At 41.6% G+C, this 25,325-nt stretch overlaps 1 protein-coding gene across 10 annotated transcripts in view; it reads left to right on the top strand.

Moving 5' to 3' along the window:
* Positions 1 to 25,325, top strand: part of celf4 (CUGBP, Elav-like family member 4) — a 91,802-nt gene that overhangs the window by 46,784 nt on the left and 19,693 nt on the right. For all 10 annotated transcript variants that reach the window (XM_023152518.3, XM_014407984.4, XM_023152517.3 and 7 more), the window contains exon 3: positions 22,727 to 22,775. In XM_023152518.3, the coding sequence (XP_023008286.1) occupies positions 22,727 to 22,775 (49 nt within the window). The remainder of the gene's footprint in view (positions 1 to 22,726; positions 22,776 to 25,325) is intronic.

Raw genomic sequence — 25,325 nt, 5'->3', positions numbered from 1 at the left:
TCAGACCTCACTTGTTTCTTTTTTTCTACCGAAGATGTCCTCATCTTCTCCTCGGCTCTTACCTCGCTGGAACCCCCTCCAGCGTCTTTCTCTCTTTCTCTCTCTCTCGGCCTCACTCACCCTTCAAGCCTCCTTTCGATATCTCCCCACCTTTCGTCTCACCCTCTCCGCCTCCCCTTCTCTCACACTCCATCACCAGTTTCTTATCTGCCTCTCTCTCTGCATTTGCATCACCCTCACTTTTCCCTCTCCCTTCTCTAACTCGTTGCCAACACGAACTCACTTTCTCCCCTCTCTCTCTCCACTCTGTGTGGGTCTCGCTCTCTCTCTCACTCTCTCTGCGTCCCTCTGAGGCATGTTTAATTAAGCGTAGGGCTATGTGTCAGAAAGAGAGGGAGAGAACTAATGCTATCTGGAGCACCAGGCTAGACTAGGCAGGGTCTCCTCCTCTTCTCCTCCTGTTTTGTCTTTTCCTCCTCCCCCTCTCCCTTTGGCCTGGGCCAACAGTAATTACCCTGCTCATTAGCAGAGGGAAGAGGTAGGGGGGAGAGGGGGAGCCAACAGGGGAGTGAAGGAGGACAAGAGGAGAGGAACAAAGGAGCAGGGGTGGACAGGTGAGAAGATAGGTGCAAAACCTAAATGTTCCTTAGGGTATTGTGTAAGATCGCCGGTGAAGTCGAGGGACGTTTGGGGGATTTTTTTTTTTAAGTATTTAGTGGCCTAATTATATCACCCTTAAAAAAAGCGTCCAAACTGGAAGTAGTAGAGTACATTTATACTTATTCTTATATACATATATTTTTCTACGTGTTTACACGAGAGGGTTGTGTTCAACTGCTAGAAGTCAATATAAATGTCTGCACGGAACAATTAATCACATGGGTTTGGTGTAAATTAATACAGTGTGCAAAAACCCACATATAAGAAATCCCACACGTCACACCTTTGCTAGCTTCTGTTGTGCTAGCATAAATCAGAGGAGTCTCTCATTCAGCATTTCTTTCATCAGTGTTTCACACATCAGACATTTAAAGAGTTGTGGTTTTAATAAACACTTAAACAAAAGTTAATATGATAGCGCATGAAATTTTATAGCATCTGTGAAAATTTGCCAGCATAGCAGTCAGGACAAGTCCTCGGTGCAACTTGCTTGTTTCCATTTCTGTGAAGCTATCATAGGCGGAAATATCTACACACGTCAATTCTAGCCCCGTTTGAATTTGGCAATCATGTCAGTTTATGTTGTTAAAAACCAGGTGTGCTATTTTATTAAAAAGACGTTCAGAAAACTGAAAAACTTCCATATCACATTATGCTAAATTTCCCAATGCTGTGCCAAACCTACATGTGTAACAGAGCAGTGCTGGCTTATGTCAGGTGTGTTGATGCACAGACCTTACAAGCGTACTCTCCTATTTGTCCAGGCAAGGTTCCAAGAGAGCAGGTTCATCTGGCTCACATGTAGGGAGCTCTTTGGCTGCTTGGCCCTCCTGTGTGAGCATTGGCTAGGATTACTTCTATCCTGCACTTTTAGTTAAATTAGTCAGGGTTGGAGAATTTCATTGTTCAAGTTTTGCTGTTTAAGCACTCCTTAAAAATTCCAGCTTTAGACTGCTTTTTGCGATTACATGCCGATTTAAGGAAAACTGATGGAACAAAACATCCAAAATTTAAGATATATATCGAAATGCGTTCAAAGTCAACTAAGCATAACTCTGCTGAGTCTTATAATGCTCCTGTCTTGTGTCTGGTAGAAAGAACTGTTCCTTCTTTCTTCTCTGCTTCACTGTATCTCTCATTTATTTCCGTGCATGTGTCATCTTATGTCAGCCGCAGCTCCATGTGCACCCTCCTCTGTGCTTTTTGTTCTTTCCCCTGAGTGCTTTCCTCCTGTTTGTCTTTGTCTATATTCACTCTACCTGATGCAGTGTTTAATAAAATCCCATGGTTCAAATGAGTCTCATAATAATGGGAAGTAAAATAATATTTAATCACAGTTTTCTACAGAGGCAAGACAGTTTATTTTTATTCCTGTAGTTGTGAGCGATAAAGATACACTTTAGTTGACCTCTTTGAACAGGGAACAGGGATTTGCTTGAAATGTAATTGTATCTATATGCTAGGAAAAGTAACCTCTCTCTCGGTTTCTGTGTGATTCACTCTTTAATTTAGTCTTCATTGTCTGGTCTTTGCAACTGCCAACAAAATAGGAGGTGCTAATGTCAACACTCTGACTTTAATTTTGCAGAAATAACAAATAAATTATTAATGTAATTCTTTAAATACATAAACCTACAAATCTTCTCAGACATGACAGAAAACTGCACAGTTGTGATACTGGTTCATTCCATGTGTTACTTGTTCAGAGACTTTATACTTTTACAATATACAAATGCATTGACTGTCTTGGTTTGAAAGTCAAAGGAAAATCTACATACAGACATAAAAGGACAGCCAGGTAAAAGCAAAAAATACTGATCCTGTAGGCCTAAGAAGCAAATAAATAAAGGGGGGGGGGGGAGAAAACTCTTAAGGCAAGGTAGCTACAACAAAGTGCGTAGTAAAACATTAAAAAAAAGAAACTAAAGATACTAGAAACACAAAGACAAATGCTGGGTAGGGACCAGGGAAGGTCAACAAGCAGGGATAACAAAGAAGAGGAAGAAACAGGACTTTCAATGCACAGACAAGTAATTTGGAAACAGCCCTGGAGTAAGCAAAGACACTGGAAACACAAGGTGAGCAACTTCAAAATAAAGCAGGAAGCAACAACAATGAGAGCAAAGCAGAGATGAGGGAGACATAAAAGGAGGCACAGGAGCTACATGAAAAAGGTAAAAAAAAAAATACATAAATACATTTTTTTAAACATAGAACTCGTTTTTACAAACATGTGCAGTACTGAGCTTATCAGACATGACAGGGAAATGTCTGATGTAGTTGCATCAGACACAAATGCTGTGTGACGTCTGATTGTGGCAACATGGCAATAATGTAAGTAACTGAATTTACTAAATTTATTCATCAAGATTAAAATAAATTTACCCAGTCGCACAATTTACCCAGGCGACTGGGTAAATTGTTAATCAAAACGACATACGTCCAGTAGCGAGAACATGTCTGAAGCAGCAGACTATCTCCTGCTGTTACATGTTGTGAAAAATAAAATATGACAAAAATGTCATTGCTTTATTCTCCCCGATACTTGGAAGATGATATTACAAGCTTAAAATTGAGCATAGCACTACTGGATGGCCATGAGGTCAACTTTAGCCAGCAATCCTGGCACATCAGTGGCTGCTCACATCGAACCAACTGATACCCTTCTGCACATCCCATTAGCAGATCCAGATAGATACTTCACATACTGCAGCCAGTGTACAAATGCTGCTGTTTCTGCAAGCTGCTTTGCAACCCACAATCTCCTCCATTTCCTGCTATTGATGCTATATCTCTCATAAACAGTGTTACGTCCATTGTCACTCTGCGATCAAGTCTTTCTGCTGCTCTCCCTGCCTTTTGGCTTTCCATGTCTGTGCATGAAAGGGCCAAGAAGCCCTATAACAAAGTCACACCACTAAATATACCACAGCTCAAATAGCAACCCTATTTTGACTAAAGTGGTCCTGATAGAACCAGAGAAGCCAAAAACTCCAGGTGTAAACACTTCTCTATACCTACGGGATGCATTCTGGGATGTCAGGGCTGCATAGCTTTGAGTGGTCAATAAGACTTGAAAAGTGTTATATAAATACAATCCATTTAGTAGCCATTTCTAAGCAGGCAAAGTGGGCCTACTTCCAGAGGAATAACCCCAAAGGGCTGCCACTTAGTTCCACAGTATTTGATAAACTTAAAATCTCTATAGGGACTTAAATTGACTAAATTGGGTCTGACAGCTTTATTTATTTTTTATTTTTACCTACAAACTTATAAATAGGGCTGTTTTAGGGTTTTTTTTAATAATTGTTTTGAGTTTAATCATAATAGGCTCACACTTTGTACATTTCTAAATAATGTTTACTGCACAATAACCTATACCTAAACTTGGTGTCAGTTTGCATTATTTCCAAACATGAGCACTAGCTCAACCATCAACTGATGGCTGAGCTAGCACTCATGTTTGCTGCGTGCATTGTGGTTACCACTGGGAGCTTTCTAACTAATAACCGTGTGCATATGTGTACAATTCACAGAGGACTGAAGAACATGTTTCCGGGATCATTCCCGTTCTCTGTAGTTTGAATATGCACTTGTTTACTGGGAATGTGCTGGACAAGTAACAGTGCCCAAACTGTGCTTCCCATAACTGTTGAACCATAGAGAAGTTTACATCAGGCTAACCAAATGTAACAGCACATTTAACTTTTAGCTTTTGCAGTAATAAACACAGAATATACAAAAACTTACCGCGGTTCACAAATCGCAACACTAGCAAATCAAGTGGAATAAATAATAAGCCACACCTATCATATCTTTTTTTTAATTAGTTCTGTAATCCTGCCCTGAATACATATGCATAAAGGAAAAAGGAACAATTCACTGATTACATGCAAGGTGGGCTGCAGGTGACAAGCAAACTGCTCTTCCAGGCCAGTGAGCTTGTTTGATAAATAACATGGATTTCTCCAGGGACAGCATACATTTGAAAAGAGGTATAAAAAAAACTGAGTAAGTCTGTCCCTGTGTACATCTGTTTATCAGTCAGACCTGAATGGTGATTTCTGAGTGATATTTACCTTTTTGATGCAAGCTTGCTGAGTTAACCTTCAGCTGCCTATACCATGCAAGAAATAATTGATTCCCATCAGTGCAGAGATCCTTTGTGGTCCAACTAGATAACTCGAAGAGCTACACTAAGAGAGAAAGAAGGAAATTAGTTCCCTTTGGAAACATCAATATATAATTTCCTGTTTTACATTGCATTTAGAATGCTGACTCAGATTACTTAGTCCAAACTATTTAATAGTGGCTAACAACTAGTTATATTTGCCTGGACTGACTATTATGGAGTCATTCAGTCAGTATATTTAAAAACAGAAGAGCAGGGAAAAACTATAACTTTGTAGCCTTTTTGAAGGCATAGATCACACCAAATATGGCTTTTAGTCTTTCCTTTTTTTTAAACAGGATTAAATAAAACTCTTGAATCATTCTTTCCTTATTTCATCTTTAATGCCTTAAACATTTAAGCTCTAGCTGTGCATGTAAAAAGAGTTCTCCCACAACTGCCTCACACACTGTAGTTAATAGAATTACACTAGTGCTTGTATCATTGAGCTCTGTGCTATTAACCTTTCCTCTCCAGGTATCCTTTATTAAGGGCAAAATGGGCATCCCTCAGCAAAGACATGCCAGTGTTACCACGTTTTCAGCCATTGTGATTTTAATTAGAGGAATTTGGCCGCAGTCGACACCATTAGATCCTTTCATTTGTAATCTGAGTGAGTTGGCTGTGGCTGACAAGCTGACATCCAAGACTCAAACGGACTCTTTAACCCCTCTGAGTAGATGGATTTTGTCTGACTCATCATCTTGGGCAAACACAGTGCTGCAGGAAACATTGTTGCAGAAGTGCAGAAAGCAGGGAAATCTGAGAATAAACTGTTATAAATAATGGACATACGTAGTTTTTTTTAAGCTGGCTGCACATTAAATGTTAAAAAGATAGATTTTTACGTCTTAAATATATAGATGAATGAGGAATTTTTATTTACTCCTTGACTGAGTAGATCTGGTGACATTTTACTGGCATGGTTTGGATCCATTTTTACCCGTAGAGGGAAGGGCCACTGCAAATCAATACGCAGTTGCTCTGTGCGATCGCTGAGTGGCCCAGCATTTTCACTGAGATGCTTTATGTTGGGTTTTCCTTTAATTAGCCACTGGCCTGTACAATAACCTCAAATTTGGAAGGCATGAAAAAGTCCAAAAAGTGTTTCCCTTACACAACAAAAGTGCCAGAATTTACCAACACTGTGTTTAATCACAGCTAATCAACAGCTCACAGATGAACTGTTGAGTCAGTGGGTTTGAGTTGAAGATAAAATTATCGTTCTTGTAGTGTGTTCTGTAACAGTCGTACAAATAGTCTCTCCCAGCACTCCACATAGCAGGATGTCTGCCAGTGCCACGGCCCCCTATGGCACACTGTGCCTGGGTTTGCCATCTCGCGCAAAGTGAGAGGCTTTCACCACATGCACCATGCAGCATCTATTAGATTATACTCTGGCCCTTCTTGGGTTTGTAATTGTATTTGCCTGATGCTGTTTTTTAAGAATAGAATGGCCCTGGTCCCTGTGGCCCTCCTCTACCTGGTTTTTCAAGCTTTCTCCATGGGGAGCAGACCAGCACCAACCCCAGGATGAAATGTCGTCATGACAACCAGGAGGGAAATGGTAAATAGAGAAAGAAAAAAAGAAAGGCTTAATGTAGCCCTCCTGCCTCTGTGACTTTGCACTTCCTTTCTTCTGTTACATAATGTGCAAGGGGCTGTTCAGTTTGTTTAACTTCTTTGCGTCTCTTTCTGTTCCTCTCCTCCTTTTTCTGTTGCGTGAGGAACAAAAAATAGCAACAAATTTTGCTTTGTGCTGGGTCTCCCTGGGAGGGGGAAACAAAGGGCTGCATGACTCGTATTTCATCCCGTCCATAATTTATGGAGAGGCTAGGTTTAGGAAGGGACATTGAACTAACATGGGGGGATACTTGTCATAAGCATCCCCCAGAGTCATAAGCAACTGGAGGGGGCACAGTGCAAATCGATGATGACATGTGTTTTCTGTAAGCTACTCACTGTGCTTGCTGCCATTTTGCCATTGTAATCATTGCAGATATGCCCCCATTAAGTGTTATGTTACGTGTCAGTGACACTTTGTGGCAATGTTTAGTTGGTTAAAGAGTGTTTAAGGCCACTCATCTAAAAGTATCAGTTAATGGGAACTTGCAGATCTTGACAGAGACAGCCATAGCATGGATGGTTACAACATGACTTGCTCCACCATGCTCTGCTTATAGAGAGACAGCACATATTACTGTATATGGTATTTGACAGTGACTTAAAAAAAATACAATGAGTTGCATCAGCTGTGACTAGTATATGATAAAGCACAACCTGTCTGCTAATCACAAATTACAGCCAGCCTCTCCTCTAGCCCTGATCCAGCTCTCTCCATAGGAAAGCAGGGCCAAGTCCTCCTGCCAAGTCCCCACCACTCCCCACTACAAGGTGCTTATAAATCGACATCCTCACAGATAGGTCAAGGTTTTGATTTGGCCATGACCTTAGTTCATAAATCTGAATGATGTAGGGGCCTTGGTTAAAAGGCCGCTGGATCAACCCTCAAATGGGATACTCCTCCCTGGCTTTCAGTGTCTTTCTCTCCTTCCCTGACTCTCTCTCCTCTTCCATCTCTCCTAAACTCACGTCCCTTTTTCAGTTCCCACTGCGGTCTCAAGTCCCCGGAGCCTCTATAACAGGCAGCGAGAGAGGGCGAGAGAGAGAAAGACAGAGAGGGGGAGAGAGAGAGATGGCGAGGGGGTGAAACAGGCAATCAATAAATCAATATGTTTTGTGCCACTAAGCTAGGGTAAGCTCACTCTCTCAAAGCTGCTGGTGCATGTACACACACACATATACTCACTTACCATCCCAGCAAATTTCTTTCAACACAAACAAACAAATGAAGGCCCAGGACAGAATGTCCCTTGCCAAAAGACATTTTGTTGTTTAAGGGACTTTCTTTTTTCCTATTCTGTTTCCTGTTTTGGATCATTAAGCCATTGATTTTTATTTCAACGGGTAAGTGGTGGAGGGGACCCCCTGGGAACTGGCTGAAAACCTCAACAGAGTGGCCCCAGCAGGAGTTTCTCTAGTTGTGACAGGCTGCTCCCAAGGGCCAGTGGGCCCTCTTAACTCTGCAGGGGAGAAACTATCGCCTGAAATCAGTCATTCTGCCTCAGCATTCCCAGGCACCACTCCATAAGGGTGTTCACTCGAATATCTATAGATTTCTTCTTGCAAAACGCCTTTGCAGCTACTGGAAGTACAAACTCATGCATTTAGTTATAGATTTGGATTCGCGTCCTCACAGAAATTCTTGGAAGTGTACAAATGGTCAGTTCTCTTCATAGATTTTAAGTGTGTAAAAAGTTGGCTGGAGCATATGCCTTCCTATCACTAAGTCCAATATTTTTAGGTCCATGGGGGTGGTGAGGAGAGAGCAGGAGAGGCGCTGCGAGATACAGTAGCAACTCTGGCAGACCAAGATTCAGCTGGCCAACAGCCAGGAAGATATTACAGTCAGATATATAGTAACACAGATGGATGCACTCAGCCTAAAGAGGCTGACATATTGGCCAGCGCTGTCATAAGAATGACATAATACCCACCCTGACAGGTAATGAAAATAAAGGCCACTCCACTGCAGAGTTGCATAAGAGCTTTAACTTTAGCTCATACAACGTAAAACATTACTCCTGACATATGGGATATCCCAAGGGAAGTTGGATGTGGAAGGTGGAGGGCTTACAATTGGAAGGGGTCCCATAACATGCTGGAGATGTAACTCTTGATCTTAGCACTCACAGCCACAGCATGCAAAGAGCTCTCCTGCTTGTCTCTTTTATATAGAGATGTTATTTTGCATTTCATTAAAATGCACCTCAGTGATTCACACTGAATCGATCTTCTCTCTCTTTCACAAAATGCATTCATACTGCACATATCCAATCTGACAACTTGCTTTCTCAGAGACTGTAAAGCTATACTTTTATTTATTTTTTTATTTAGCTGAATTTACATGATGCAATAGAGGCAAAAGCACCCTAGAAGTGGATAGATCACCTACTTAAGTATATCTGTTGTACACATGTTTGCATGTTAAGTTCAGTGTGTACTAAATAAAGTTCATTTGGTCATTTGGTTGAGGGTGTGTGTCAATGTGTATGCATATGTGTGTGTGTTGGGGGTAAGGGCGTCTGTTTCAAATGATGAGATAAATATGAAAAACTGCTGTGTTTTGGCACCATTCCTACAAAGTACATCAAAGCATAGGGCTGAAATTAACACCAAGGGAGCTCGGCATGTGAACAGGAGCTCCTCTGCTAAAAGAGCACATAAGTGATGATGTGCATGAGGGGAATGGTTACATTAATTCTCTTTAACTGTGGAGGAAAACTGACATAATCTTCCTTAGCAAATAAAATCCATAAACAAAAATAAACATCCATCACACCGTGTCCCACCACGTCAATCATTTTGCTACACTCAGCTGGTTTTGTTATGAGAGTAGTTTATAGTGGCAGACAGCAGCTGTATCGTTTGCTGACTAACATTACAAATTCAGTTTGCTTACCTTGTAGTCTTTCTTTACTTGTGCTTCAGCCACGCCATTCTAGCATGTCACAAATTACAATTTCAGTAGTTTTCTTAGGAAAGTAAAGCGGTAAGAAACAATTGGTTGAACAACCTACACAAAGCACAATAATGAATTAATATCTGTATAAAATTATCTACCGGAGAAACACGCAGTAGCAGAAAACTCCTTAATGTATTCCACTAAGCAATGCTGCATTTTGTATTTTGTAATTCAGCTAGGTTTGTGTTATTGCACTTCATATCACACATTAAAGGCCTTACGTGTCACTGGCGCTACTCGCGATGCCTTTAATGACTACTTTGTCCTTCGGTTTGGATGGGTAAAAATTAAAACTAAGACAATAAATATTCATAAATTAAATTAACCAAACTCCAACAAAAATGGAGGAAACAATTTTTTTCATTTTGCTCACTAACGTTTTCCACTTCCTTATTCAGGTCTTCCACCACCTCCTCTCCCTGCCTCCCTATGTTTGAAAAGAAAAGCAGCTGGAGATACTTTACAGGTTCAATTTGAACAAACTTTTCCTTCATTAATAATGAAATGTATTCCCCTCTTTTCCTCTCTCTCACTTCCCTCTGGAACGAACTTGGTGTTGGTCTGTTGCTGCTACTTAAAACTTCCCCTCTCTCACTTAGTTGCTTAAGACTTCCTCTTATCCTCAGTATAAACCTTCACTTTTAAATGAGGAAAGCAAGTGGGGTGGCATAGCCACCGTTCCATCTTTCCTTCGTTTCATCTTTGTCTCTTTGCATGTTTTCAGGATTACACAGAGTGAGCCTTTGATAATTTTACAGGCCACTGAAAAGTGAAAACTATCATTGTGAATGTGGGAATAAATGCGTGTGTGAAAAACAAAGACAGACTGACACATTGGCTGTTGCATCCTTGAAGATGTTTTTCTGTGTGTGCTTGTGCTTGTGTTTGTGAGTGTGTGGTCTCAGGTATTTCTCAAACTTAGTCACATAGTCGGGAGACATGTTAGAGATGGAGGTGTGTTTTAAGGTAAGGGTGAAGTTATGTTGGTTATTAGTTACGTTAAGTCAGTGTAATGCCCCCTAAAGTCATGGACGTTTGACTCTGTTAGCAAGTGTGTATGAATGTAGGCAGACCGGTGAGTTGCATGAAACATACAGGCCTGCATCATTGTTTGTGAGCACTTGTGTGTACTTTATACTGCATTCAGTCATGTGCATGTGCATATTTTTGACTAGTAAGTGAGTGGGAGTGAGAGAACATTCACATCGCCCACCTGGGCTTAGCTTGGAGCCAACAGAGCTGTCTTACTGAAAAACTCCCTGTTGTTTCTTTGGCGGAGCCTAAGAGGCAGATTTGACTGTATCACTCCCTTCTTTCTCATCCTCCTCCTCCTCCACTCTTAACTCCTCTCTTCTCCCTCACACTGCTCTGTTCCCAACACTCTTTCTCTTTCGCTCGTCTTCCTCTCTTCCTGGCTTTTCTATATTTAATCAGGCGGGGAGCACGGAATTAGTGATTATTTGATGGAAATATGCAGCTAAGAGAAGGAGTGTGTGTGTGTGTGTGTGTGTGTGTGTGTGTGTGTGTGTGTGTGTGTGTGTGTGTGTGTGTGTGTGTGTGTGTGCGTGCATGCACATGAGAGACAAGCTGCCGTTTATTTCTCTGAATCCTTTGAAACCCTCCCGGCATTTAAGGGCAGTCCAGCGTTTGGAGAGTATGAAGGAGTACAGAGGTTACACATTACATAATAGGCTTTACAGGGTTTTAGATGGACAATGCACCCGTGAATGATACCTCCATGCAATTTCCCTCTGCCTTTTTTATTTATACTAGCATCCCTCACATTCCCTACTAGCCCCTGTTTCTCTCCATTCAGGGGAGCGTTGAGGCCATGTTAACATAGACACAGGATAGTCATGAATTTAAGAATCAAGGTGCTTTCAGTCATGTCAAAGGGAGAAAAAAGAAAAGATGTATTTAATTTAAAATGCCCTAGAATTGTTTTGTTTTTTTAAATTGGTTTATAAAATACAGAATATTTATATATAGCCATTACACTTAAATGTACTTTTTCTGTTGCTAATAATCTAGTGTTAACATTAAGACAGGGGAGAAGAGAGTCATCCCTGTGGTCAAAGTTGTCTCCAGACTTGGATGTTATTATGTCCATGTTAGGGCAGTGTTGATTTTGATCTGGTAGAAACAGTTACAGCTGACAGAAGCAACAGTGGAAAGTTGTGAGATGCTTTTTCTGTCTGTCTTAGAAGAGTAAGACAGAAGCATTTCTCCACTAACCGCAGGCCGTCGCTGATGAAATCCATCCAACAAATGCTTCCAATCAACATGTTATGTTTTGTATGTTTTTGGGCAGCTTCTTTAAAGCGTCTTCTGTTTGTTGGCAAATCCTTCAGTAATGACTTCATAACTTCAAAATGCCAGTGTCTATTCCTTTAAATCTTCCCAAGGTCTCTAGTTTTATATTTTTCTGTCTGCAGTCAGAGCACTCAGTGATAGATGGAAACCATATTCCTTAAGCTGTTACAGTGTCATGGCATTAAGCTCAAGCTCATCAAACTCATTAGATTAAGACAGGAGGGGGGAAATCAGTATCAACAACTCATTTTTCCTTACATCATACCCCCCCCCCCCCCCCCCCCCCTCCACCACCACCACCACCCTTCTGGGGGTTTTCCAGGACAAAAAAAGCTGGCTATTTTGAGTGACAGCTCATTACAACACCGTCTTCTAACCCCTCTAACCTTATGAGACAGAAGCTGTGTGTGTTTCCATGTCTGTGTGAGTGTGCGTGTGCAGGCTTTTCAGTCTACTTGAACACGAGAGAGGTTGCATTTCCTTCCCGAGCCGCAACGATGGCGCGTTTGCCCATGCTGCTATTTGTGTCTATATTTACATTTGCATATGCTGTAAGGTGTCTTTCATATGCACGGGGCTTTTTAAGTCAGCTCTCGCTCTCTTCTTCTCACTCGCACACATTTCACACATGCACACACGCGTGCGCACACACACACACACAGTCCAGCGATAGTCAGCTCATGAATACAGTGCTCCCGCAGCAATTATGGGAAACCCACTCATCGTCTCTGTACCTCGGTGATGGCTGGAGAGGAGGACAAAAAAAACTGTGGAGGGATGCAAGTGAAGGCAGTCTGCTCGGCTCAGACAATGACAGCCCGCACACTTATTTTTATTTTATTTTATTTATTAGATAAGTGAAAAGCAAAAACCCAGTTATGGCATGCCAGTACCAGCCATGATTTATGTTCACCTCTGGAAAGAGAAAAGTAGAATTTATGGCTTTCTCATCTGGCCTAATCTTCACTATATGCTGCAAAGCCTTAGCAATGCAGCAAGCTTAGAGGGGGAGAGAGAGGCTGAAAATTGTCCTCTACAATTTCTGTAGTTAGCTCTTTTCTTTCTCTCACTTACTTACCAACTCTATCACATTTTGTCCTTGTTGTTTTTTTTCTTCTCCCTTCCTGCACACTTTCATACACAAGAACAGCAGCACATACACACAGGTGCGCGTGCACACACACACACACACACACCCACGAGCTTTGAACGCTCCTAATCACACGCGTGCAGGTGCACCATGCACACAAACTCACACATGCACCGAGAGCTGCTCCGCACCTCGGCAACACCTTCGCTTCTCTTGCACCAATTTTCTCACACTTTTTTCTTTCTTCATTCTCCGCGTCTTCTCCTTTCTTTCTCTTGCTGCCTCACTCTGCACCTCCGCCCTCAACCACCTCCACATATAGATCCATTCTTTTTATAGTCAAAGCTATTGTCCCTATGGCAACATCAGAGTTGTTGATTGCCAAGGTGCTGTACATCTAATTATATAACTCACAAAAGGTGTGTGCGTGCTCTGCAGGCTTTTTGTTTCCCACCCTGGCACTGTTCTATTAGTGATGCCTCTTTCTATGATGAATCAAGCTGTAGTGTGATAATCAACCTGTGTTCAGGGCTCTTAAAAAAAGATCTTCCGAGTCAGCTGTGATGCTTTGTGCCTTAAAGAAACAAATGAAACATTTATGTAAACTTAAAATAGAACATTTTGACATATGATATATCATTTGGGAGCGCATTTCATTCGCGTGAGTCTTTAGTGAGTCGGGGCGTAGCTCGTGTACAAGTGCATGTCACAGGAAAGTGTGGAGCCATAACAGGTTCTGACAGGGCAAAATCATTTGGGGGTGCAGATGATGTGCTTTTTCTATCCTGTTACGCTGTGACAACAGAATTCTCAACTGTCGATTCCTATTAAAGTGTTCGCGGGAAGCATAAACCCTGTCTGCTCTCATTCCACATAGATTCTTATCCAGGTTGGAGCACTGAAAAAACGTGGAGGAAATGAGGGGAAAACACTGTTTTCATGCATGAACTTGCTGCAGGGGAAAAATAGGTCTTAACACTCATTTACTCTATTCGACAAACAACTTCATACAAGAGAATAGGAGGGAGAAGAATAAGGGGGGAATAATAGGAACAAGAATAGAAAGAAAAACAGAGAGAGAACTACATTTTCATTTTAACCTCTCATTCAAAATTGCTCCAGAGTCTTCCCACTACTGCCAGCATTCAGGCTGCTTGCCAGTGAAAGAAAGAGAAAACAGGAGGAGATAAAAAGAAGAGGTGGGCTGGTGTGAAATGGATCAAACAATGGATGTGAGAAAAAGCATCGCTGCTCTCAACCAACTGCGGGCAAAACAGAAAAAGGAGTGGAGGAGGAGTGGGGGTGTGCGATAACTTGCAGCTTTTAAAAATGTCTGTATTTTGTAACTAGTTTTTTTTTTTAAAACAGGTCGTCAGAAAGTTGGGAAAAGAATTTTCAAAGAAATTGTCGTTAACCGGGAAAGGATGGATCTGCATGGAAGTTGAGCATAAATACACCGAGTGGACCTTTTGAGTTGTCATTATTCTGACACACACATTATTCCCAAGGTCGAGAATGATGCTCCGTGCTCGAGGGTGTGATTTGATTTGGATGCTTGTGTACGACTTGCGTGTGTGTGCCTGTCTATCATCCTCTGTCTTCATGTTCCGTGCATGCTTGAGCGGTGTTCAAAAGCCGTGTTGATGAAGGAATCACCGGGTGATTAGAGGGTCGGACAGGGAGGCTTGCCTTCTTTTGTGATCTCTGTGTGTTTCCCTTTCATCTGCCTTTGTGGAGACGTCGTGATCTCTGTAGACACTACTGGGACAGCAGCACCACAGAGGAAGCAGCAGCATATAGAAACAGGCAGGGGGAAGAAGGTGGCGGTATTTTTCATTTATGTAGTGGCTTTAGAGGGATTTCTCAGTTCAGATAGAGAGGCAGCTTTATATTAAATTTGAATTTGTTTAGGATGATTTTGCAAGGGACGTTTGGGAATTTAACTTCCGCCATTCAAATACATCTTTCACCACCAAACATTAAACCTATTTCAGCTGCAGCTCAAAACCTAGCCCTAAAAACACTGTGCATGTATATTATTCTTCAGAGAAAGCGAGCTGCTTCGTGATCTTATAGAATTTTGAACATTAAGAAATACTGATCAGTCTTTTTGGGGGGGCCATAGTGCATACTGCAGCCAAGTTGTCATTCTACTAGCCACATTAGTGCTGCGGTTCAACAGCCACATAAAGTACAGTCTGTGCCAGTAATTCATAATTCATCTGGATGCCTTTTTTTCGCCCCTTTCTCTCTCTCTCTTAATATTTATTTTGTTCCTGTCCACTCCGGCTGACTGCAGCATGCTACTCAATCCCACCCCAAAAAACTGGGCCAGGCTGTGCTGTTGTCAGGAAATTCTCTTCTCGTTCTTGATCTGACGCGAAACAGATTGCCCATCTCCGTTTGTCTGTAAAGATGAAAGGGGTTAAAGAAGAAGACAATGCAACAAAAGGGAAGCGATTGTGATGTTTTGCTTTATAGCCCTCTTTACCCTCACACGCAGACCCTGATCTCGCTGCAATATGTTTCACTTCAAAAGAGAGGTTTAATGTTTGGCCGTATGTCAGAATGAAGAACTACAGCGGTGGTTGGGGGGGGGGGGGGGGGAAATACTCAGTGAGATGTGTAGACATTAGTGGAGATTAAACCTGAGAGGAAGCCAAGTGAGATTTAAACATTCATCAATTTATAAGCTGTTATCAACACTACTATAGAATAGACCTAAAGGTTCTTGTCAAACCAAGGCAGGCCTGGTTCCAGTACAAAATGACTTAGGATCCATCTGAAATGAGTTTGGGTGTGGACACCCAAAAAGGTACCTGCCAAAAACAGATTACAACCATTTATATATGTCTGCAGCTGCTTTTAATGAATTAAAGAGCAATAACAAAAACTATACATTACTGTAATACCCCCGCCTGTCTGTGATACGCCTTTGTTATTATTCAGTTCCAACTGAGGGTGCAAGGCATGCTTTTGTGCCCCGGTAGAACTGGAGCCTGGGGCAACATCAAGTCACACTGCATTTCTGGCATTTCAGGAACTAGTAGAACATCATGGTGGCTGTTGTTTGTTGGTAACAGAATTGTGTCTGACAAATGCCTAGTATGATCTTGTAAAGATCAACATGCAGCCTCCTGAGATACGACACATCTTTACTACAACTATCTCCACTCAAATCCCAGCTTGGATTATTACATTTAAATATTAGGAGCACTTTTTTTTAAAAGTGGACTTTGTTAACATCTTGATACATAAATGCCACCCTGAGATTTTTGCCTGATTCATAGCTCGGCTAGATAACAGAGTCTCAGATACCAATACCTATAAGAGCATTACACGATCTTTTGTAGTGACAAGAAATCTAAAAGAGGTGGAGCAGTGGTTAATGTCAAAGACTCCTTGCAGGGTGGTCCTGTTCTGCTGTTTCGCTGCCTCAGACTTTTGAATATATTGCTGTTGACATCTGCTCTGGAGGTAGTGACCATTTTGCTGTTAGAATTTATGCCCCCTTTCTGTATGCTGTGAAGCCCTGAGAGAAATTGCCAAACTAATATCATTGTATATTACTTCTGAGGTAGTTATTCTGGATGAGTTGAGTTTAGATTGGCTCTCATATAGAAAGTAGCTTATTTTACTCAAGAAATCAGTGACCATGTTTTAAAAAAAAACTCCTGCCAAATTTACGTCTAGAAGAACAATTCTTCTTTAGTTCACACAGATTTTTCTTTTACATAGAGGTGATGGTTCAAGTGAGCTTAATAATGTCCCATATGTAACTTTGTGATCCACAAATAAGTATTTGTAACAGAATTTAGTTTGACACGACTAAATACTGACTGAAGAATTTGAAAAAGTGCCACACTCCTGATAAGAAGACAAGAATGATTTTAAAAATTACAGTGAATTACAGCGTATATTTGTTTTCCTTTAGTAGGGTAAAGGAGGTATGAAAAGGGAACTTGTCTGCTGAGATGACAAAATAGGCACTGCACACCAACGCTAAAATGCCATCCCATCTGTGAAGCATGGTGGAGGGATCGTCATTGTTTCAGCTGCTTTCCTTCTTCAGAGTCTTGAATTCAAAACAATAAAAAAGAAACAAAGAAAGAAAGAAACTTGAAAAAGGTGAGGTTACACAGGAAAATGTCAGGGCAGCAGTCAGTGACCTAAAGCTTAGGAGAGGCTGAATGATAAAAAGCTACACCGATCTAGAGCTCACAAGACAATTCAACAACAGAACGGCTGAAGAGACAGGAAAATCTGGTTTTGGGGTGAAAAAGTCAGAGTCCTGACCCTAACCAAACTAAGGTGCTGTGGCACGACCCGAAGAAGAATGTGCACTCAAGCCACACCTGAAATATTAATGTACTCAAACAACTTTAAGGGAGGCATGCCCTAAAATCCCTCTAACAGCAGCTATAGTAAAATTCTGATAGTGGTTCTTCCTGTTACCTCCAGGAGTTATTAAATTCAAGCATTTGTCAACATTTACTTTACACATTGTCCAGCTCATCCTGCTACATGACACTGGTAAAACATTTGTTGCACAGATTAGTTCAGGCACTTGCAAATATAGCTGTTCAGTTTGTGACTGAATGGCTTGTAACGAACACATCTGATGCTGTGGCAAGCAAAGGCCAGTTTCAGTCGTCACCTGAAGCAGTTGTAACGGTGATGCGTGAGATTTTGTTTCGGCTTTATAAAACATTATTGTAACTTAGGGGGGGGAAATCATATACTGTAGAAGCTTAATTTGTGTCAAATCTTAATTGTTGCTTTTAAAATAGGTTGTGATCATGTGTAAAATCTAATATACACCTGCTTAATGTTTCTAGTCAAGCTAATCTTGCCATTGAGAGTGGATTTTTCTCGCCATCAACAGCCCAGTTTCCCAAAAGCATCTCAGGGTTATAACCATATTTGTTCAGCTAATGTTTCCATTGGCGCGTTTCCATCCCAAGATGAGTGTTATGCATGCTGAGATACTTTGGAAAGCAGGTCCAGGTCGAGTGCCAGTGGTTCATTTGACATGAATACCAGCATTTGGTTACAGTTGCACTCAGTGACATTGCTCCTGCAGATAATTTTAACATTTGGAGCAGTTCTCTTTTTTTTGTAGATGCTTTTATGTGTACCACATTTAAGAACCAGTAATTATATGTATGAGCAGAGAGCAAAAGAACCCCAAACATCTCAGCATTCAAATGGGATAAAGACAAAACGAAAGCAATTGGAATGTAATAAGAAAAAGACCTTCGACTGTAAAATGTAAAATAGAGCAAGTTTTGACAATAGTAAGGGAGGAATATTACGAGCAGCCTTCCTTGCTTCCCTGGGAGAGTTTCATGGAGTGCTTTCTCACTGTGATAATGAAATGACCTGGCCTGCACTGCTCTACTCTCTCTCAAAAACACATCTGCTAGACGAGGGTGAAAATGAGAAAATCCTACCTCCTCTCCCGAGTTTCGTAAAGCATACTTTCAATATTCTTTTTCACAGAGTGATGGGAGTGTGAGTGACTGTGGACTTTCGTGTCCTTGCGAGTGTTGTGTATTAATGTAGCTCTGTGTGCATGCATTATTGTGTGTGTGTGTGTGTGTGTGTGTGTGTGTGTGTGTGTGTGTGTGTGTGTGTGTGTGTGTGTGTGTGTGTGTGTGTGTGTGTGTGTGTGGCTTGTGATGCTGGCATTGCCTTGAGCAACTTGTAATAAACTGTATTTGAAGTGCATCTGACATAACAAGGTACTATAAAGAAATTCAGCGAAAAGAAATCCCGTAGAGTTGTCATCAAAATATTGTTCCTATAACTTCATTTTTGTGCTTTGCACACAGTGAAATCAATACTGTAAGCAGCAAAACTCAGATCAAGGACTTCAGTTTTGTCCCATTTCAAAGGAGAATCCAATAAGGCAAAGCTTGAGTCCCACACTGCTTGGAGCTAATCTTGTGGGCCTTGCTAGACATTCAAGCCACACTGATTCAGAAGAATGACTCACCAGTTTGGTAGAGCACAGACTGCATGCAGACCATGTATTCCCTCAGCTTCTAGTTAACAGGGAATCTATGGCAGCACTGAGGCAGAGCACTGTCATTGAGTTACATAATCAACAGAGGAGTGTAGCAAGAATGTGTGTGAGTGTGCGTGCCCCCATGCATTTGTGTAGCTGCAGTTCCTCTTGAGCTGTCAATCATGTGGTACACACCAAGGCCATTCTCAACACAAGTCTGCTGAGGTGGACTTTCAGCAAGAATGGAGCTTAGCATGTGTGTGTGTGATTCTTTTTTCGTTTTTTTTTTAGGCATATGAAATGAAAAACAGGCGACCGCACTTACAAGGATGAGGAGAGAAAGTGATCTACAAACAGGGTATTAGGTGTGCGTGCTGTGAGATGAGCCAATTTAGGCACTGCACATGTTGACTCACAAAGCTACATTTACATATCTTTTGTGCATACCTACACTTATTTATTTCCCGACCCGCGCACGCTTGGATGCATAGGCCTATTTTGTGCTGTTGCATGTTCTGTGTACGCGCCAGACTTGTGTGGATAAGCATCCATGTCTAGTCATGTGAGCTTAGCCACTTACTCTTATTTCATGTCTGCGTGTATATATATGTATGCATGTATGGATTTTAGCCTCTTTTGTGTAAATGAGATTTTTCACTGGTATTAGGCTAAAGAGAGCTTCTCCTGCTCAATGCTGCCATCTGGCTTTAGCTAGCACTACCACAGACATCCGAGGGGAGCTATCTGTGCGAGTCAGCGTGTGGGTTTAACAACTGTTTTGGGATCAGTTGTCCAGTGGGCTGGTGCTAACTCACCCTATTATGAGCAGGATGATAAAGCTGACCTTGAAGCAGTTTATGGGCCTGGAGTAATGGAAACCACTGATAGAGAGCCCATGAAACAGCACTCAGCCCTCAGTGACAAAAAGAAAATAATGGTTTAACCACTTAACATTATTTTGAACGGTATCTAAAAATTTATGAGCAGACATTTCGCATGCTGGTGCTCAAGTGGCAATGATGATTTAAGGGATTCACCAATTCATCCGGGTTCACGGGATTTTGCACGTTAAGAGTGAGGAATTATTATTTTAATAAAATCTAGCTTTTTATATGTTATTACATATAAGAGATCAAGTATATATCACATACTGTATATTGTTGCCATCGCCATCCCCAAATAGTTTTTTGTAGCTTCTCTAAACTCCAAGTGAAGACTTAAATAAAGACCTGCGTAATTAAATAAAATCTCAGTGGGTCAGTGTTATCATATAACATGCAGGTTAATGCTGACACTTGCATAAAGAACTAGTTGAGGTAGAACACAATTAGATAAGATTGAGGTCAAACTATTTGTATGAATCATAGTAAAAGTGCTCATATGTATGCAGGCTTTTACCCCCGACCCCCTCGGGAGCATTGAGCTGACGTTGCCCATACTCTGATCCATATCTTCTTCTTCCCCTATGTCCTGTTTTCCTAATTCCCTCTCCCCTTACTCTTCTTCCTTATCCCACTTCCCTTTTTTATCACTACATTTATTCCTTCCATCGCCACCCTTTTTTCACTTTTTTCATTTAGTTTTTTTTACTTTTCTCACCCAGTGTGATCTCACCTTTCCTGCGATCAGTTGTTTACCTAACACTTTTTTGATTCACATACGGTCATGTGAAAATAAAGTTTTCACAGCGATCCATCCAATCGTGTAAAAAAAAAAGTACACCCTGATGAGTAACTGGCAGAGCCACATTTAGCAGCAATACTTTTGAGTAATTGTTTTCTCCATGAATTTATCAATGTCTCACATCATTGTGGAGACACTGGCCCTCTCTTAATGTCCCGCCAGAGCATTTCAATCAGACCATTGCAACACCTTTCTTTTCTTTTTCAGCCATTATGTTGGAGACTATTGCTGTGTTTGGAATTATTGTTCTGTTGCATGCCCCATTTTTGGCCAATCTTTAGCTGTTGGATAGATGGCCTCACATTTGACTCTTAAATATTCTGGTATGCAGAGGCATTCGTGGTCGACTCAGTGACTGCAAAGTATCCAAGTCCTGTGTTTTTGGAACAAGGCCACATCATGACCTCTCCACCGACGTGCTTGACAGTTGGTGTGAGGTGTTTGCGCTGACATGCTGTGGTTGGTTTTTGCATTACCAAACATCTCAACTTCAGTCTTGTCTGTCCAAAGGACATTATTCCACAAGTCTTGTGGTTTGTTCGGTTGCAGCTTTGCAAACCTTAGCAGTACTGGGCATGTCCTTTATAGAAAGGTAGCCCTTCCAACAGGCCATACTTGTTCATTTTAGCATCATGTTTCTGAGGTCTGTAGAGCCTGAAATGTAGCTCTTGGTGCATAATCTGACCCTGGTTTGAATTTGCTGAGCCAGCAACTCCAGGGAAGATTGTGGCATTTTAGAGGTGCTTATACTTTGTTGGTCAATTGATTAGCAGTTTGTGACTGGGTGTACTTAGTTTTGCACAGGATTGCACAGAGTCCTGTGAAGTCTTGTGAAAACTTTTTTTCACAAGACTGTACTCTCGCTTTTTACTCATTTTTAACTCCCTTTTTTTCCATTCCCCATTTTCTTTATCCCCTCTCGTCCTTTTTCCATATCAACAGCCAGTCTGATAAATAATGCATCACAGCACATTAAAAACATTAGCAGGGTTCTTGGCTGTCAAAGAGAGGGAGGAGACGAGGGAGATGAGGGAATGGGTAACTCAAGTGTTGTGGGGAATGATGTGATTTAATATTAGCAGCTGAAAAGCGCCAGAAAAGGGTGAAGGTCCGAGCATTAATTGTGTTTGCGCCGCGTCCTCGTGTCCTCGTGCTCAAAGTTTTTTGCCTTTTGGGGAATCATCTGAAAGCTTGCAGATTCATAAGGGTGATGACTATATCAGCAAATTCAAAAGAAAAGATTTTAATGACATTTTGCAAAACACTGATTCTGCATCACACAGAACCTTGACCTTTCCCTTCTCCCTTTCATCCTTCACATGCCCCATCTTCTCCTCTCCTCTCCTTTTTTTCTCCTCTCTTCTGATCTCTTCTCCTTTCCTCTCTCCCTTCCCTTCTATTCCTCCTGGCAGCATGGCGATTGGCATTATTAAAAATTGATTGGTGGTGAGCGTTTAGCAGGGTGGCGAGGCGGAGAGGAAAATTTTGACAGGCAGGAGTGAAATGAAAGGAGGGCCTCGGCGGACACAGTGTGGAAAGGTCTCAGTGGGGGACAGCGTGTGTGTGTGTGTGTGTGTGTGTGTGTGTGTGTGTGTGTGTGTGTGTGTGTGTGTGTGTGTGCGCGCGCGCGCGCGCGCGCATGCACGCACGCGTGTGTACTGGTGTGTGAGGCTAAAAGAAGACTGTGCAAGAACAATTTGCAATGAGGCTTAGGAGTCTGAAAACCCATGTAAGATAGAGTCTCACTGTACAGTATGTACTGTATGTGTTGGCTGCGCTGTACGTGCATATGTATCACATAAAAACACAAAGCCCACACTGATAATATTGTGGTGCCACATCAAACCTCTAGAGACAGACACATTCGCAGTAGCTCTGCTGACCCGGTGTTACCTTTCCTCTATCATCCCCTCTTTCTATCTTTCCCTTCATCCCTCTGCTTATCCCCCTTTCCAACCCTTCTCTCTCCTTTCATCTCAGATCAAATAATATTTCCAACCCATATTCCCAACCAGCTATTCCCCCAATGGCTGTAAGTGCTGCAGCTTTGGAGATTTTCAATACATTTTACCCTCAATTGCGGCTGAGTGATTCTAAAAAAGTTTTTTTAGGAGGGGGGGGGGGGGGAGGTTGGGGGTGGGGGGTAAAAGCATGTGCCATTACATGATGCTAACTGGGTTCTTTGTCTCTTGCTTTCTTCTTTCTATGTCACAGATGAACAGACCGATCCAGGTGAAGCCAGCAGACAGTGAGAGTCGAGGAGGTACTGTACGCCCCTCTTTGTTGCCTTTTTTCCCTCCACTTCCATTCTTTGTTCTAGCCCTTCAAGCATGTTGCCTGCGCGTATCAGCCTCACCATTATCTGTCCTATTAAACGATGCCCCGTACCTCGACGCGGGCTGACAGCGCTCCAGTTTTCAGAACACATTATGTAAACGGCGCTCTTCCTGGCCAGTGTAGCCTCTAGCTCCTTTCCTTGAGTCTCATCATATGCGCTGATGCATGTACAAACGCGTATGCATACACGGAGATACGCATGACCTGTCATTTTCGAGGGGGAAACAGGTCACTTTGTTTGTCAAACACCAAGACAAACAAAGCAAACCCAATTTGACTAATGTCACAAGCTTGTGTCAGCCAAATGAACTGAAAATGTAAATGACAGGTCTGTGTCAATGAAAGTGAATTCCGGTCTGGTATTTTGTGTGCAGCGCGCCATATTGACAGCTAAGGCCGCTTAAAGCGAATTTTCTATGTCTAGACAAGTAGTGACCTGCTCCTGACATCAATCAATGGACTGTACAAGACAAGATTGATGCAGTCTGACCAATTTTGGCTGAAGTCTTTCAAAGTTTTCAGTTTTTAATATAACAGGCACCAGAGTGATTCTCCAGGCACAAGAAAGATGGAAAGGGTGAGGGGAGGGGAGGGGGGGAGAAGAAATGGAGCATGCAAGGAGTTCGTTGATAAGGTTGATAAGCAGTGGATGTCTACAGACTGAGAGAGGTGTTAGTTTGTACAAAAAAATAAATAAATAAAACTGCAAGGAATCCGCAACTTCTTCTTCTGTTTAGTTTGTTGGTTCTCTGAGAATGATTGATGGAAAGGGGGAGAAAAGAGGCAACACTGAGAATGAGGAAAGTGAAGGCAAGGCAAGACATCCATACTTCTCTGCCTCTTATCTAGTTCCCTACACTGCTGGTTTTCCAGGAAATTTCTTTACTTCTTGATCCCATATTTTCACACAGGAAAGCAAAGCAATATAATATAGTGCCAGAGTGTTAAATTGTACTGGTGGAGGAATAATTCATCTTTCAGTTGCACTTTCTGTTACAGCTCAGCAACGATGTGGTAATAATGGGGTAAAAGGGAAGGAATAAGAAGGTAATAATATGGAGATAGCAAGTTATTACCACTTAAATACCAAATCTATATCCAGTATGGCAGTATCCAGTAGGTATCATCTTTTATCAACAGCGGTTTTAGCTGAGTATGTTTGTGTAATGGGGTAATAAGGGGTCAGAAACTGGTGATGATAATAAAAAAACAAATGTATGCCAAAAAACAAGGCAAAAACAATTATATTGATAACATAATCGTAACCTGTTATCAATAAAATCTTAACATTTGTGCATTTGAATTTTTATATACTGGTTTTAAAGTGTACTGGTGGTACCTTCTAGCCCCTTGTAACCCAGTTACATACATTTCAGTGTGATATTACTCAGCTAAAACCAGTGTTGATACAAGATGTTACAGCACTTGGTGGTGCCGCAGGATGAGAGGCAGGGTATAACCTGGACGGATTGCTGTCACAGGGCTAACACAGTGAGACACCTACAGGCAATTTAGGAATCACCAATTCACTTAAGTAATAGCCAGTGCACCCAGAAAGAACCCACACGGAGAGTACATGCAAGCTTCACACAAAAATCTCGGTCAGATTTCTACCTTCTTGGTGTGAGGCAGCAGTGCACCACTGCACCACCGTACTTACTATTATTTTACCTTTTCAGGGTAAAATAGTAGCAAATACTTCACATCTAAAAAACTGGCATGGATCACCAACTAGGCGCTTCTTATTGTAACAGTGCCAGAAGCCAACAGGTTTCGACCCACTGATTTAATGCTCTGGATTTTAAATGCTTGTCATAAGTTTAAATGCAAGATTGAAACTTGAAGACTATGGCTTTCTAATAAAATAAAACTAGATGCACTGGAGTAAGTAATACAATATTTCATCTTTAAATTACTTTAACAATAAGATAGCAAAAACTGAAAAATATTAAAGTAAATGAGATTCAAGTACAGCACTTGATTCAATAAGCACATTGCTTTCCACCACTGTTAACAAATAAGGAGAAGCTACTTTCAGTCATAACTTCTCTGATCGAGCTTCGTGAGAATGAAAACGTGCCACACAGTCAGTTCTGACATTAAGAGACCTTTAACTTGCCAGCTTCCAAGTACAAAGACCGCCTGATGACCAGGTGCACTAATGTGCCTTGATCTTGAAAAAAAACAGCTTTGTCCAACAAATTCACAGCTAGCAAGTGAGTGTCCTATATCCTGCTCTGTGCTTGCTCTAGTCAGACATCTCCCTCACCTAAACCAAACAGTATTTCCAGTACTGAGTCTCCAGATAACGCTGGCCATCTGCTACAGTGCGCTACGTGTGTGAGAAAGGATAACTGGGGACACCTGATTACCCTGACCCTGAGTTCATGTGTGAAAACTGATTTAGTGAAGATGGGTCTGCGCAAGTGATAAAAAAAAGGAGTACTGTTAAGTGTGGCAAAAATCAATAATGAAA

This window comes from Maylandia zebra, linkage group LG5, assembly GCF_041146795.1.
Source record: "Maylandia zebra isolate NMK-2024a linkage group LG5, Mzebra_GT3a, whole genome shotgun sequence".
Lineage (NCBI taxonomy): Eukaryota > Metazoa > Chordata > Actinopteri > Cichliformes > Cichlidae > Maylandia > Maylandia zebra.
The sequence above is the reverse complement of the archived record's forward strand: the minus strand, read 5'-3'. Positions and strand labels throughout refer to the sequence as shown.